Genomic DNA, 13,597 nt, shown 5'->3' on the forward strand with positions numbered 1-13,597 from the left:
TAAAGTATTTTGCGGCTCCTTGTGCTCGCATATTACATCTCACGTATCAGTTATTAATGAGCCGCTCGAACCAAAGCCCTGCAGGTTCGACACGAAACGAAGCGGAACGACTCAATACCGGAAGTACGAAGGTGACAAAGATGCGCCGGCATGTTTATAATGATCATGTTCAGTTGTCTGCTGGGAAGATGCATATATCTACCTTTGTAAAGTCCACCAATCTGTATAATATGTTTGTCAGCTGAGATGTTAACACGCCATTGTTTCCTTTTATCAGGGATCGGCTCGACTGCAGGAAGTTGATGGATGCTCGCCTTCGTGCTTACTTATAAATATGTGGAGCTCTACTCAGCGTAGGGCTAGCCATACAACCCTCCGGAACATCACTTGGCTAGCCCAACCGCATATTTACAATCACAAGAGCAAATTTTTGAAAGGAATTGCCTGTACGTTCCGGTCATCAAAACCTGGTCACTTGTGGATACCTTTCACCTGTCAGAGAATAGGTGCGGTTTGATGGGTTGCCACTCCAGTGTTTTAAGAAACAACATGGTTGCGGGTAAGACCGGTTCAGTCCCTGACTTAAATGTCAAGGCTGCATATCGACCGTTTCGGTTTGGAAACCGATGAAAAATGGGTTTTAATAGCTCTTTCTCACCATCGAGTGAATTACGGTCCTTAGCGAAAAGGAAAGATTACAATAGAAAAGCACACAGACCACACACCCCATGACGCGTTGTCAAACTGAATCAGATACAAGTATCGACAGCAGGAAGGAAATGACATCAACTGCTAAGTGGTTTGGATAACCGTGCCAATTAGAAAATGGACCTGATATCATAAATTGTGTACAAGAATAATCTCCCAAACATGCCTAACACAACATACCGAAGCCATTTCGCATGATTATAGCTTGGATAATGGAGAAAAATCTATGATGACTAACCACTTTCTCTATTATACGTACTTTGTTTGAATGCCCGAATTGGCTGTTAATGCCATTTATTTTCACAAAATGACAAGCTTAACTTACTACAACGACCTGTTATTTTCTTTATATTGCTCTGCAATTAGTGTGAGTAAGTATATGTATGTATGTATGTATGAGAAGAGGTTATATTACTAGTACGGAAGGTACCAACTACAGCTAATCTACAAATTTTCGACGTCCTAGGTAACTAAAAGAAGATGGACAATATCTGCTTATCAGTATTACTCCTCCCCTCCGAGATTCAGATCCGAGGATTGAAATTGAGCAAACACACACACATACCTTTTTGGCTGAGGTTGACAGAGAACTCGAGACATGTTGATGAATGGATTTTCGGATACGTACGGGTTACTTGGGATATCTTTAGCCCTCATTATATGGGCACGCAACTAATGAAACGACATGGCGCAAAAAAAGGAGGTTAAACACCATTTGTACGCACCATTAGCAGTAATAACAATAACAGCAGTCAGAAGATCAAAAATCTATTTCTTACCTGTTCATGCGTGGTCACGCCGCGCATAATGAGGGAGCAATGATATAGTGTCAGGCCACCCACCATGAACAAGAGTAAAAAGCATACAATAGCAAGCACAAAGCTAACCGGAGCCTGGCTAAACATGTATCCAAACGACATATCATCCTGAATCACGACCAACATATGGACTAGGCAGAAGGCAACAATATACAGACAAAGAACGGTGGATGACGTGATGCATACGAAGAAAGATCGATAGTTTCGTTTACCGATACAGTTGTTGAGCCATATGCAATGGTGATCTTCATTCTCGACGCAGTTATCACATTGTCGACAATGGGATGCGCGTGGTGGGCGATAGATGCGACATGTGTCGCAATATTTGAGAGTCCAGCTCATACCCTTGATTGTAATCTCTTTGGGCATTAAATCCGTCGTGCTGCTATTGACATCCTCGATGACATCCAAATCTCGTGGTATGATCTGTATGTTAGCAGCATTTATGCTTAGTATATCAGAAATAAATTGCTACATGATAATTCCATCAAGACTTACCCCTGGATCAGACCACGACGTTTTTATCGTTGACACCAGCGCCAAGATAAACATGTATCCAAACACTATTGGGATTGCTGGATGTACCTCGGACCAAAGAAAGGGGCACCTGTTGTATTTTTCATGCAGAAATATAAGGCCAGTATTACCGGGTCAATATCAATCGATGGTATTACAAATGCATTATATGTGACCCACGTAAAAACAGCAAAAAGAACGCAAGGGGCGATCAATAAAACGAGTGCCACAGCAAATGCACCATACTCTCGGCTCGTTATTAATCTGCCACCACAGAAGAACTTGTTACGGCCAGGGAACATATGATAGTTGCGCTGCCGCCCACCAGACTGCCGCCGCTGTAGTTGACGCTGCCGCTGATCATGGCTCGAGTGTTCTGAGAGCACTGGTGAGGTGGTAGTCCGGCTGGTGGCGGGAGACGCAATACCGTCGGAAACGTCTGCTGGCGGTAAAGGTTCGACTTTTGTTTTTACTGATTGCTGTTGTTGAGCAATGCTGCTACTGTCAAAGTTGAAATTCTCTAGCGAATCGTGATGGGTCAACTGTCGTGCAATTCGTAACACTTGTCGATGCTGCTCTTGCTGACTTGCTTGTTGCTGTTGTTGCTGTGGGCTATAGTCAATGAATGGGTATGTCGCGACAGGCAAATCCGCAGGAACACCACTGTCATTGGACGTGTTCATTTGTTTTGGAAAAGAAAAGGAGGAGAGAGGAGAATGGAAAAGGACAAAGGAAGGTAATGGCGAACGTAGAAGGAGGAGGCGAGAGTGAAAGTGGAGCAATGAAATTCTTAAATAAGGTTGCACACAACTCGACAATAGAGTTCTGCTGTAAATGCAGCTCGACTACTGCTGCAATTAAAATCTCTCTTAGCAGTAAATCGTCTCGCCTGCGAGCCCCGTGGTGACAGAACACCGTTATGATGCAAGGAACTGTCGTGTAAAAAGTAACATTTGCCATTATACTGGGAATAAGCTATTGTAGTATATATTACTGTACTCAAAAATGACTCTCGACGCTTTGATTAGAAGACCAATGCGCTATGATGAGGCAACATCTCGCTTAAAGGAAAGAGCTAAGTAGGCTATCGACAGCGTAGGATGCTGGCCAACTAGATAGCATCACACACAACAGCAACCGAGTCAGCATCGCTATCATCGTTCCTTGGCTCTAGGGTGTAGTTCTCTAGTTCGATTGTACCTTCTTTAGCACGCTTTCAATATTGGCATTCCTAACATTCTTATTTTTCATACCATTGGATGTTGTGTGCTCGTCATCTTCTACTTCTTTACTGACACGAATCTCAACAGGTTTATATGTTTTCAAACCACACATACGTGTTAGTCTTACATCGAGCGCACCAGGAACTAACACATTCTTGATTCTTGATCTTTCCTTAGCTTCATTCCAATTAGATACTCCTGCTGATGACTGATTTCACCGTAAGCCGCAGCTCTAATCACAGCTTCAAGGTGATGAAAAATGTGCATCCCTAAGAGATACTGCTAAATATACTACCTTCAGTTACAGGTCTGCTTACATTATGACCGAGTAGATTGACACTCTTTCCATGATGATATATCTGACGACCGGCTTAGGCATCGAGTGCGGGATACCGCAACTACTTGACTGATACAGTAGTGCGAACTCATTCCAATTGCTAGCCCGCATGTCTTGTGGCTGTTGTGGCTTCGGTAGTCGACGTTGAAATACGATCTCGCAAATATCCGCTAGCTCCTATTGACACGGTCTATTAACCACGCGATTTGCAGTAGTGCCCCACGTCGTATCCGCCATCCCAGTTGATGTTAAAATTGCGTACTAAATTTTTTCTCAAATCATTGATGACAGCGCACCCCAATTTGATCACCAACGCGCCGGAAAGTAACTTTTTCAAAGCAACAGGTAGCTTTGTAAGACCACTGACTTGGTATACGTGAACTATGTCATCCCAGGAGATCTAGATGGTAGCAGTTCTCCCTTGGCCGCGCTCAATCGACCATTCGCAATCCAATCCAATCCAACCACAATTTGCCGTTGTCAACCAGTCCGCCGGCAAGTTTCTGCAGCTTGGATATCTTTCGCGTCAGAGAAAGCACTGTGGAACGATGGTATCCGGTATCGTGAGCACTGGATATGTATTAACTTTCTCGGACGTTGTGCTAGGCTCCGGGACTGTCACACGAGAAACATTATCTTTTTAAAACAGCCAGGCTTTTTCCCAACCGGTTTCAGTCACCTCGTACGTTGTCCGTAAAAGAAATATTTGGCTGTTTATGTCCATGGAACGATAATCGTTGTCGCATTATGTCGAACGCGTACTTAAGATGTGATAAGGATTTGATTGGGCTTCACAACGAGCAAGATATTATGAGCAGCATACCCATATGTCCTCCCGCGATTACCACTTTCGACTTGCAACATAGTATATCCATTTAGCCACCCTTTCTTTTCATTGACTAAAAAGCATCGAGTATATACATGTACCAAATATTTATTATATTTCCGAGGAAAATGGGGATGTATATGCTATGTAATCGACTTTACACTGTGATACGTAATATGTAATATGAAAAAAGTCCAATGTCATTGCCCTCATCGGTGATTTGTGCTACAAACAGAATGGATTAGTATAATTTTAACTTCTTTTTTCTCTTCTTTTTTTTACTGTTCTTTTCTCTTTTTTTGTTATCATTATATGATTCTCTTCTTCTTTTTTTTTTCTTTTCTCTTTTTTTGTATTTTTTTTTTCTTTATGATAAATGAGGAAGTGGTATGGTAACGGACGGCACACACGGTTGTATCAAAGGATGACGGTCGTAAGCATGTTGGATGGTAGTTGATTTTGTGTACGGAAGTCGCACTGTGAATGATTCATTGATAGCTTGATAACCTTCGTCGTCGCCGATGCAAGCAGATACCAATGACCAGTTTGCTTCGTTTTGTCTTTTTGAGTGTGAATGTGAAGGTAATATATCTTCGCGTAGAGCTCCTGTCAGCGTGAAAAAGTAAACATCATATTAGTGTTTGTGTCACTCGTATGTAAAGCTCTATTTTTACATGCCTGACGGATGACCCATTTTGTTTTGCTTATTGCGAGCTCATTTTTATGACTTTACGGTTCTTTGCGCCTCTGTGGCAACAGAAACCAACGACTCTATGTGTAGGTATAGATAAACAACGTTAGACATTTTTGATTCGATAAAGGCCTGATGCATGCACTGTAGCAAAGCATGCTCTTCTTATCATTACCTGGCATATATTTCTTTTTGGTGGGCTCTTCTGCGCTGTTAGCTTTGATAGCTAAAGCCGACAGCAGATTGTAATTTAGTTTGGATATCTTGAATGATCTTGTAAGGTCTTGACAGTGTGTCCGTCAGGAGATAGATTCGTCGTGAGAGTATAGAAAAATGAAAGCTTTCGTGCCGATGCATCCCGCGTGTGCCGTCGAGGTGTTGTGTTGATTTACAAACGGGTATTTTTTTCTAAACTACTAAAAACATACACTATTAGTTTTTCCAATCATTTGTTACACTTACCACTCAATGAGGGGACGACTTGGAGCTGAAAAATAGAACATGTGTGATAAAACAGCGAACGAAAGAAATAGAAATTGGGAAAATATGGATTGTAGATTCTTGTGACAGAAAGACCAAATGGATGATATTTTCGAAAGGTTCTGTCTATATTGTTAAAGTGTGTTATAGTTAGTATACTCGTCACATAGTAACAGCGCTTCCCTAATCTTAACCTACCACTTTATCTGCAGAATTCAAACACTTTTGATCGCGTATAATAGCGGTTTCACACGTCCAACGCACACGGCGGCCATTAGTCTTGTCGGTTTGGGATCCAGAATGATTCGTTTGCTGACATCCAGTTCGATGGCTGGACATGACCGAACGGTAGCTCTTGAGCACGCATGTGCCTCGATCATTGATAAGAGCATGACAGCTTCTTGTCACCGTGTTGACATTGTATGGTTTTTGTGGGTCTTGATAGCGATAGCCTCGGTGCTGATGCTGCTGCTGCTGCTTGGCTTGGGAACTACTGAAAACCGTGACCATTGCGTGTGCCGCTTGTCTTGATTATCAAGGATAGCCGCATCGATTGTCCGTGTTGCTGGATTCGATGATGACCGCAATTATTGGATATGCTGCTTGCTTAGCAATGTTGGTGCTTGTCATCGATGGTTGCCGCCAAAAATCCAATGACTGTTGAGTATGTGGATCGTCCCAGCACAAAATAAGTTGGTTTGATACGAGCGATCCACCTCCTGGCTTGTATTGTGTGCTGCGTGCCCAACGCTATATCTGTAGGCTTGTCATTTGTTGCCACCAGCCACCAGAAGACCCAAATGGCATGTGTTTAAATTTTTCCGTGTGTTGACAGGTAGTATTTTCGGAATCGGGCTAATCGCTTGTATGGCTGTGCGTGCTGCTGCTCCAGCGCTTGGTAGTTACTGCCACTTGTTGCCGCCGCCATCGAGTCGTAGGTGGTAGGTAGCCACGTAGATAAACTCTTCCATGCATTTTGTTGCGGTGTTGATTGATGATGGTGGCTCACCAGGATGGTCGTACCGTGTGTGCTGCTCAACTTTCTTGTTTCTTCATCGCTTGTTGCTTGTGAATGGGCCTTGACATGGTGTAGCCAGTCAGATGGGTTCTTGCTGTATCCAATGTTGAAAGGGGGTGCTCCGTCGCTTATTGTTGACCAAATTGGTACACTTTGGGTCAATCCATTGTTTGTCGCATTCAAAGTTGCTCGCTTGCTTGCTCCTGGTAACTGCAGCCTCACATAAGGGCCGCCAAACCCTATGTGCCTCCTCCATGGCCGAGTCCTTCTGCTTTCGCGCTTGAAGATGGATAGTGAAATTGACCATGTCCGTTGACTTGAGTGATAGTAAGAGACTGAAACATGGTCGTCCACGTTGGTTCAAGACTTGTCCGATCTTCAAACAGATTTGTTATCCAGCTTCTCCTTGACTACCATTTGCCGCCTGAGGTTGAACTTGGTTGTCTGATGACTTGTGAGATATATGGCAATCAGCTTGATAGTTGTCGCACTATTGCCAATCGTGATCGTGGGATTGATGTATCGATAGCCCCCGCAAGAAAGTCTTGTGCTTGGTAGGCGTCGCTGTCTTTTGCTCAAAGCATCGTTGATCATGCCAGTTTGGTCCAGGATTCAAAAGGTCGGTTTGACTTGGATCGATAGGTAGGGACCACATGGATCGACGCCGCTTGTTGGAATTGCCTTGTTTGTCCGAAGAAATTCACGTCCTGAGTATAGTCGACGGTATGCCAAAAACTTGGGATGGTGCTACATTCTTGTGGATTGTCGTAGCATGGTACCTTTTTGTCGGGACGTCACAATGTTGTTTCACCCGGTTTAAAATGGCAGCAGCAGCAGCGATTCACACGAAGATCAACACGATAAATACGCCCTTGGCTTCTTTGAGAGTCACTCGAGAGAGATAGGTTCGGACCGTTTGGATATCAGGCGCAAATTCTCAAGAGCACCGGATTTTGTCGCCAAGGAACCAGTATCAAGCCAAAGACGGGATTCTCCACTCCTCCAAATGGAAATGATTTCCTTGAACACCCAGGTTTCGCCTCCAAGAAACCAGGATCAAGCCAAAGACGGGATTCTCCACTCCCCGAAGTGGAAAAGATTCCCTTGAAAACCCAGGTTTCGCCTCCAAGAAACCAGGATCAAGCCAAAGACGGGATTCTCCACTTTCCCGTGCGGAAAAAGTTCCCTTGCCACAGGAAAAATTTTCCAAGCCGCCAAAGGCTGGCAGTAACCATCACTGGCACCACCCGCCAAAAGAAGGACAACCCCAGCTTCAGGTATCCAAAAAGCAAAAGTGCAAGGACGGGGTTGGACTTAGATGGCAATGACACCGGACTACTGGTGCCGGTGGGGGTTTCCAGGGTAAGAAGGACGAGGATAACTAGGCAGAGCATTCGGTAGCAGGGATTGAGGGAACGGTGCTCTAGTCACAAGGGCTTACGCAGGAACATCATCGCACATCAGCTGGAACAGACTAATTGACAATCCTTGAGGAAGAGGGATAAAACCAGCGAAACTAGCTCCTATCCGTCTTCTCCATATCACATCCGCCCTTTAGAAAAAGGTGCAGATACGATACGAAGAAGAGGAAAGGCAATAGAAAGATTTAGTTAGTGAAATCTTTTCTTAGATGCAAGAGTTTCCTTAATAAATAAATATGCCACAAGAATTTGTCAAATGGTACATACCGTAATAACCACGAAAGCTTGCAAGCCTTGATTGCCATTTGTTGTCAAGAACCGCTGTGGATGTGCTTCGATGATGTTTCTGCTGCCTATCTAGACCAGAGCGTTGTTCCCCTCCCCACTACACTAGCTGTGCCATCCTCGCTATCCCCATGTGCCCCTCATACCCTTTCCACCCCCGGTGGCTGTAGCCCAGTGTCATATACCAATGCCGCGGTCATTTACCTCTGCTAGTGGGCCATCCACTGGGGTGCCTTCTAAAACCGCCCCGCCAGACGGTCGCCACACACACAGTGCAGCAGGCGGCAGCACGCACACAAAGGCCGCAGCAGCCCATGACCTATTTTTTTATATTGACTAATAAGAGGCACGCATGAGAGATTTGAGCTAATGATATTACATTCATTTATTTTTACCTTCATGTCCTTCCCGAACTAATCTCCAAAGCCATCCAGAGACGAGACGGCCAGCCACACACAAGCACGAAAGAAAAAACAGCCTAAATACGGAGAAAGGTGTAATATGATTAGATTTTGATATTAGGTTTGGTTGTAAATTGCCGCACTAAAGATACATACCCTAAATGCTGTCCACACCATCGCGTCAGTTGACGCATCGAAAACGCCAAAGCACGCACAGAACGCGACAGCAGCAACGCACAACAAGAACACCAGAACGGAAGAAGAGGATGATCAGGAGGAGGAGGTAAAGAGCACCGACAGAACCACGAAGCACCGAAACGAAAGAAAAAACAGCCTAAATACGGGAGGTATAAAGGAAAATGATTAGATGTTGATATTAGGTTTGGTTGTTAATTGCCGCACTAAAGATACATACCCTGAACGCTTTCCACACCATCGCGTCAGTTGACGCATCGAAAACGCCAAAAAGAAAAGCACGCACAGAACGCGACAGCAGCAACGCACAACAGGAACACCAGGACGGAAGAAGAGGAAGACCAGGAGGAGGAGGAGGAGGAGGAGGAGGAGGAGGAGGAGGAGGAGGAGGAGGAGGAGGAGGAGGAGGAGGAGGAGGAGGAGGAAAAGAACACCGACAGAACCACGAAGCGCCAAAGAGAAAGAAAAAACAGCCTAGATACAGGGAAAAAAGTAATATGATTAGATGTTAATATTAGGTTTGGTTGTTGATTGCCGCACTAAAGATACATACCCCAAATGCTTTCCACACCATCGCGTCAGTTGACGCATCGAAAACGCCAAAAAGAAGAAAAGCACGCACAAAACGCGACAGCAGCAACGCACAACAGGAACACCAGAACGGAAGAAGAGGAGGATCAGGAGGAGGAGGAGAAAGAAACCCGACAGAACCACGAAGCACCGCAACGAAAAAAAAAGAACCTGCCACACCCACATCGCACCAAGCTGCACACAGCAGCGCGCAGGACAACACCTACTGGTCAACTAAAGGAAACAGAAGAAAATTATTAGAAAACAACCCTTTATTTCGTGTCATCACCAAGTAAAAAACTTACCGATCAAATCGTCGAACCAGCCATCAAGATCTTCTGCCTCAGCGTCGAGCTGAGCACGGAGAGCAGCAAGATCTTCCGAACGGAGAGAAGGGAGAGAAGAGACGGAACCACTGTCATCTTCCTCGGCCTCGGCGGCAACTTGAGCACGGATGGCATCAAGATCCTCTGACGTGAGGAGCGGGAGAGAAGAGGCGGCGGGTTCTGGGGTGGCGGTGGTGGTTACGGCGTCGGTGTTGATGTCAGATTGGGAGGGGTTGATGAGAGCCAAAAGCTCATCATCGGTCATCGCTATGTAGCGTTGGAGGTCAGACCGAGCTGGGGATTCATCCTCAGCTTCCATCGGCTGCAAATCGGCAGGAGAGTCCTCGGGAGAGTCCTCAACTACGCGATATTCCTCACCATGATCAGGCAGGGACACGCCAAAGGCGGTATGCCACGATCGTTTTTGTCGTGATGGCAGGGACGAACGCACAAAAGTGGTCGTATGCTCATATTGCAGGGACGAACACGCCGAAGCGGTCGTATGCTCGAAAAAGTATGGATTTTCGACAGAAGTATCACCTTCATGCCGCACATCAGAAGCGTCCGCCAACAAAGCCGAAGAAGGCATTAAATTGAAGGCTCCAACATCATACGACACAAAGTCATACGATGGATCCTCCATCTGCACATCTCGATCAGAGAGCGTGTCGTCTGTGTGTTCTGGCAGGGACTGACGCGCCGAAGCGGTAGTGTGCTCTAGCAGGGACTGACGCGCCGAAGCGGTAGTGTGCTCTTGCAGGGACGAACACGCCGAAGCGGTCGTTTGCTCTAGCAGGGACGCACATGCCGAAGCAGCCGTATGCTCTGGCAGGGACGCGCATGCCGAAGCAGCCGTATGCTCTGGAGGTTGCAGGGACACGCATGCCGAAGCAGCGGTTTGCTCGGAAGAAGATGGCAGGGACGAGCACGCCGAAGCGGCCGTATGCGCATCTGGAACAGACAACGAAGGCATCGCGTGGTTGTCGACAAGTTCAAGAACACGGGAGCCATGCATAAGCAGAGGGGCCACAGGCTGATCTATCCTCACTTCAGTAGAGTCAGAATTACAGGAGCCATGCAAAAGCAGAGGGGTCACAGACTGATCCACGTCGACAGGTTCAGGAACACGGGAGCCATGCAAAAGCAGAGGGGCCGCAGACTGCTCCATCATTACCGTAACCATGTGCTCATCTTCCACAGTAATTGCATTATCGACTGTTGTTATTGATTGGTGCGGCTGAGAGACATGAGCGGAAGCCGCAGCAGCAGTCGGGAGCAACGCGTGGGGCTCAGGATTCCTCATTGCACCCAGGTGCTCAGCACGTCGCGCGGGCACGTACTCGGTTGTCAGAACACCACGATTAACATCAGAGTCAATCTCCCAGTCAATATCCCAGCAATGATAAATACATACCGGATTAGAAGAACGAGGCTGTCCACCATACTTTACACTTGGCCGACGGATCGCATGCACAGGTTCAGTGGCAGTAGTTGAAGTTGTGGTGGCACGTTGCGTGAACAACGGCGGCGGAGGCGGAGGCAGCGGCGGGAAGTCTAATGGCGGAAATGGCCAAGAGAGGAACAACAACAACTTGAACGGGGCATCAAGAATCCATGTGCGCACATGAGTGCAACACTCGGCACGGACGACAAAGGCCACAAGGGCAACGGAAACAGCGATGACAGGACGGGACAGGGCATATCGGTAGATAGCGGCCACTGTTTCCTCAAAGATACACAGCAAGATACAAAGCAGAACGAGCTTGGCGAAGAGGGCGTCAGATACGGTGATCATTGCGACAGAATGTAGTAAAAAGAAGCTGGTAAAGAAGAAGACCAGTGGGTTGGGCAGGCAACACTTTCTTATCAGTCGCCGTGCGTAGCAGATTGAAGCGCCGACACAATTTTCGCGTGAGGTGTGCCTACAGCACCTTTTCACCTCTCATCGTGACATGGTCTTAAAAAAAGAAAGCGTGATTCTTTCTATGCTGCTGTTTAGTAACCGAGAAAAAGGCAGATAACTATGGCGACAATCACTATGGAAACAGCGCTGTTTATTGCTATGATACGACACGCTACTGGTTTCTCAGCCTATTTATGCGGCTTGTTGCTACGTGAAAAATCGGAGTGCAACATTTAATAAAAGCGAACGTTGCCACCAAAACGTTTCTTCCTTTTTTTTTTGCTTTGCTGCCAGAGCCATTTGATAATACTAATGTAACCTTGCTTTTTCGGAAATGAATACAGTTGTACCCCGGTTTTTGCAACCCCTGGTTTTGCAATTCCTCGTATATCTGCAACTTTTTTGTAGTTTCGCAAATTTGCAACTTGCAAATGAGTTTATACGATTTGCATGTTATCGGGGTAAAAACAGCTTCAATTTTTGCAATATCAACTGAAAGAAGCATCTGTTGCGGATTATGAGGAATAAAATGATGCGGTTACTGCAAGATAAATATGTAAATATGAAGATGTATTTATTGTCGAAATACATAAAAATTATTATTTGGTAGTTGAGCCAGTAGAATCGGGACACATATATAGCACTGATTGGATTGAATCCACAAAAGAAATGATGAAGATATAAGAAAAAGGGAACACACTACATATAGATATAGAAATAAAATGTTTGCTCAAAGGAGCTTTTAACTACATATCGAAGAAGTCATCAAGGGATGATTGTCGGGAGAATGATTGCTGCCTGAGACTCTCTGGAATCCTACGCAAAGACTTCTTTAAGTCGTAGTTATCAATGTTAACCAAAAAGCTCAAAACTCCTGCAATTGCAACCTCTTTTTCCTTCGACGTTGGCCCTGGAATAGGCGAATCAGCGCTTTGGTCCACCGCCCGCTCAAGTGCTCGTCGTACGTTCGATCCTCTTGCTTGGATGTGAACTTGTGGAACGATTTTGTCATGCTTAAAAGAGCTAATAATTATCAAACCACTAGACAGCTTCAATGAAAGAACGGTCTTATATATGCAAGTAGTAACATTTAGAGCTGTATGAATAATCCCAAAAAACGTATCGTACATCATCTCTGACAGATAAACAATGGGCTAGTGTTAATAGGATGACTTATCCAGTGTATACTTAAAGCAGAATTGTTTACCCCGTTACTTGCAAATCCTCACTTTTTGCAAAAAAAAATCGGAAAACCCTCGGTTGCAAAAACCGGGGTACAACTGTAAATGAGTATCATATATACAATTAGTATCATGTTGCATATGATATTGCTTTAAATCACTCTGCCATATCTACAACGCGTCATAGCTTATTAATTACCCCTTTGGACTTGAAGCGAGATTGACAGCTCTGACATCTTAACGTCACCTTAAGCAAGAGATGCGGCATCCAAAGGAATATACGAAGATATTACAGCGCCTCGGGCTCGAGCTTTTTGATTAGAGCAAAGAACGGATCAGGCGACAGCACCCAGAGCGTTCTCCTTTTGTATCCTTCAGGGCACTTTTGAGCTACAATCCGTGCTTGTAGCTGTTCGAAGTATTTGTCTAGTACATCATCTTTTAATTCTCGGTTTTTTTTTTGGATTGCTATATGCTATTAATGTAATGATGCACGATATCGAGCAAAAGGTATTTTATTAGTACTTTTAGTGCCGGTATTCAAGGTTACTCGTTGATATAAAAGTGTATGTAGACACCTTTTTATATTTCTCTTGTTTTCCAAACTCAATTACAGTATTACTAGCAGAGCTATCGATACCCTCCACCTTTTCCATTTAAGCCACCTGCTCCCCGAGGTTATGAAGAGCAACGAAGAG

General features: G+C 45.1%; 4 protein-coding genes across 4 annotated transcripts; all 4 read right to left on the minus strand.

Moving 5' to 3' along the window:
* Positions 1-970: 970 nt before the first annotated feature.
* On the minus strand, positions 971-2,858 carry BDB00DRAFT_814457 (DHHC palmitoyltransferase-domain-containing protein). The gene is made up of 4 exons (XM_053122849.1): positions 2,223-2,858; positions 2,025-2,133; positions 1,488-1,952; positions 971-1,380 (listed from the first exon to the last, which is right to left on the minus strand). The coding sequence occupies exons 1-4, from the start codon at positions 2,723-2,725 to the stop codon at positions 1,213-1,215; spliced, it is 1,245 nt and encodes a 414-aa protein (XP_052981650.1). The 5' UTR covers positions 2,726-2,858; the 3' UTR covers positions 971-1,212.
* Positions 2,859-6,410: 3,552 nt separating this feature from the next.
* Positions 6,411-7,211, minus strand: BDB00DRAFT_870534 (uncharacterized protein; the record flags this gene model as incomplete). The annotated part of the gene is made up of 2 exons (XM_053126715.1): positions 6,411-6,896; positions 7,002-7,211. 2 exons carry the CDS (start codon positions 7,209-7,211, stop codon positions 6,411-6,413), a joined length of 696 nt encoding a protein of 231 aa, XP_052981651.1.
* A 1,409-nt stretch (positions 7,212-8,620) lies between these two features.
* BDB00DRAFT_246334 (uncharacterized protein) lies at positions 8,621-9,602 on the minus strand. Its single transcript, XM_053116641.1, has 4 exons — positions 9,473-9,602; positions 9,345-9,393; positions 9,140-9,287; positions 8,621-8,801 (listed from the first exon to the last, which is right to left on the minus strand). The coding sequence occupies exons 1-4, from the start codon at positions 9,491-9,493 to the stop codon at positions 8,705-8,707; spliced, it is 315 nt and encodes a 104-aa protein (XP_052981652.1). The 5' UTR covers positions 9,494-9,602; the 3' UTR covers positions 8,621-8,704.
* On the minus strand, positions 9,364-10,863 carry BDB00DRAFT_246222 (uncharacterized protein). The gene is made up of 3 exons (XM_053116640.1): positions 9,795-10,863; positions 9,473-9,723; positions 9,364-9,393 (listed from the first exon to the last, which is right to left on the minus strand). The coding sequence occupies exons 1-2, from the start codon at positions 10,828-10,830 to the stop codon at positions 9,713-9,715; spliced, it is 1,047 nt and encodes a 348-aa protein (XP_052981653.1). The 5' UTR covers positions 10,831-10,863; the 3' UTR covers positions 9,364-9,393; positions 9,473-9,712.
* Between the last annotated feature and the right edge of the window lie 2,734 nt (positions 10,864-13,597).

This window comes from Zychaea mexicana, assembly GCF_025766255.1.
Source record: "Zychaea mexicana strain RSA 1403 chromosome Unknown BDB00scaffold_21, whole genome shotgun sequence".
Lineage (NCBI taxonomy): Eukaryota > Fungi > Mucoromycota > Mucoromycetes > Mucorales > Lichtheimiaceae > Zychaea > Zychaea mexicana.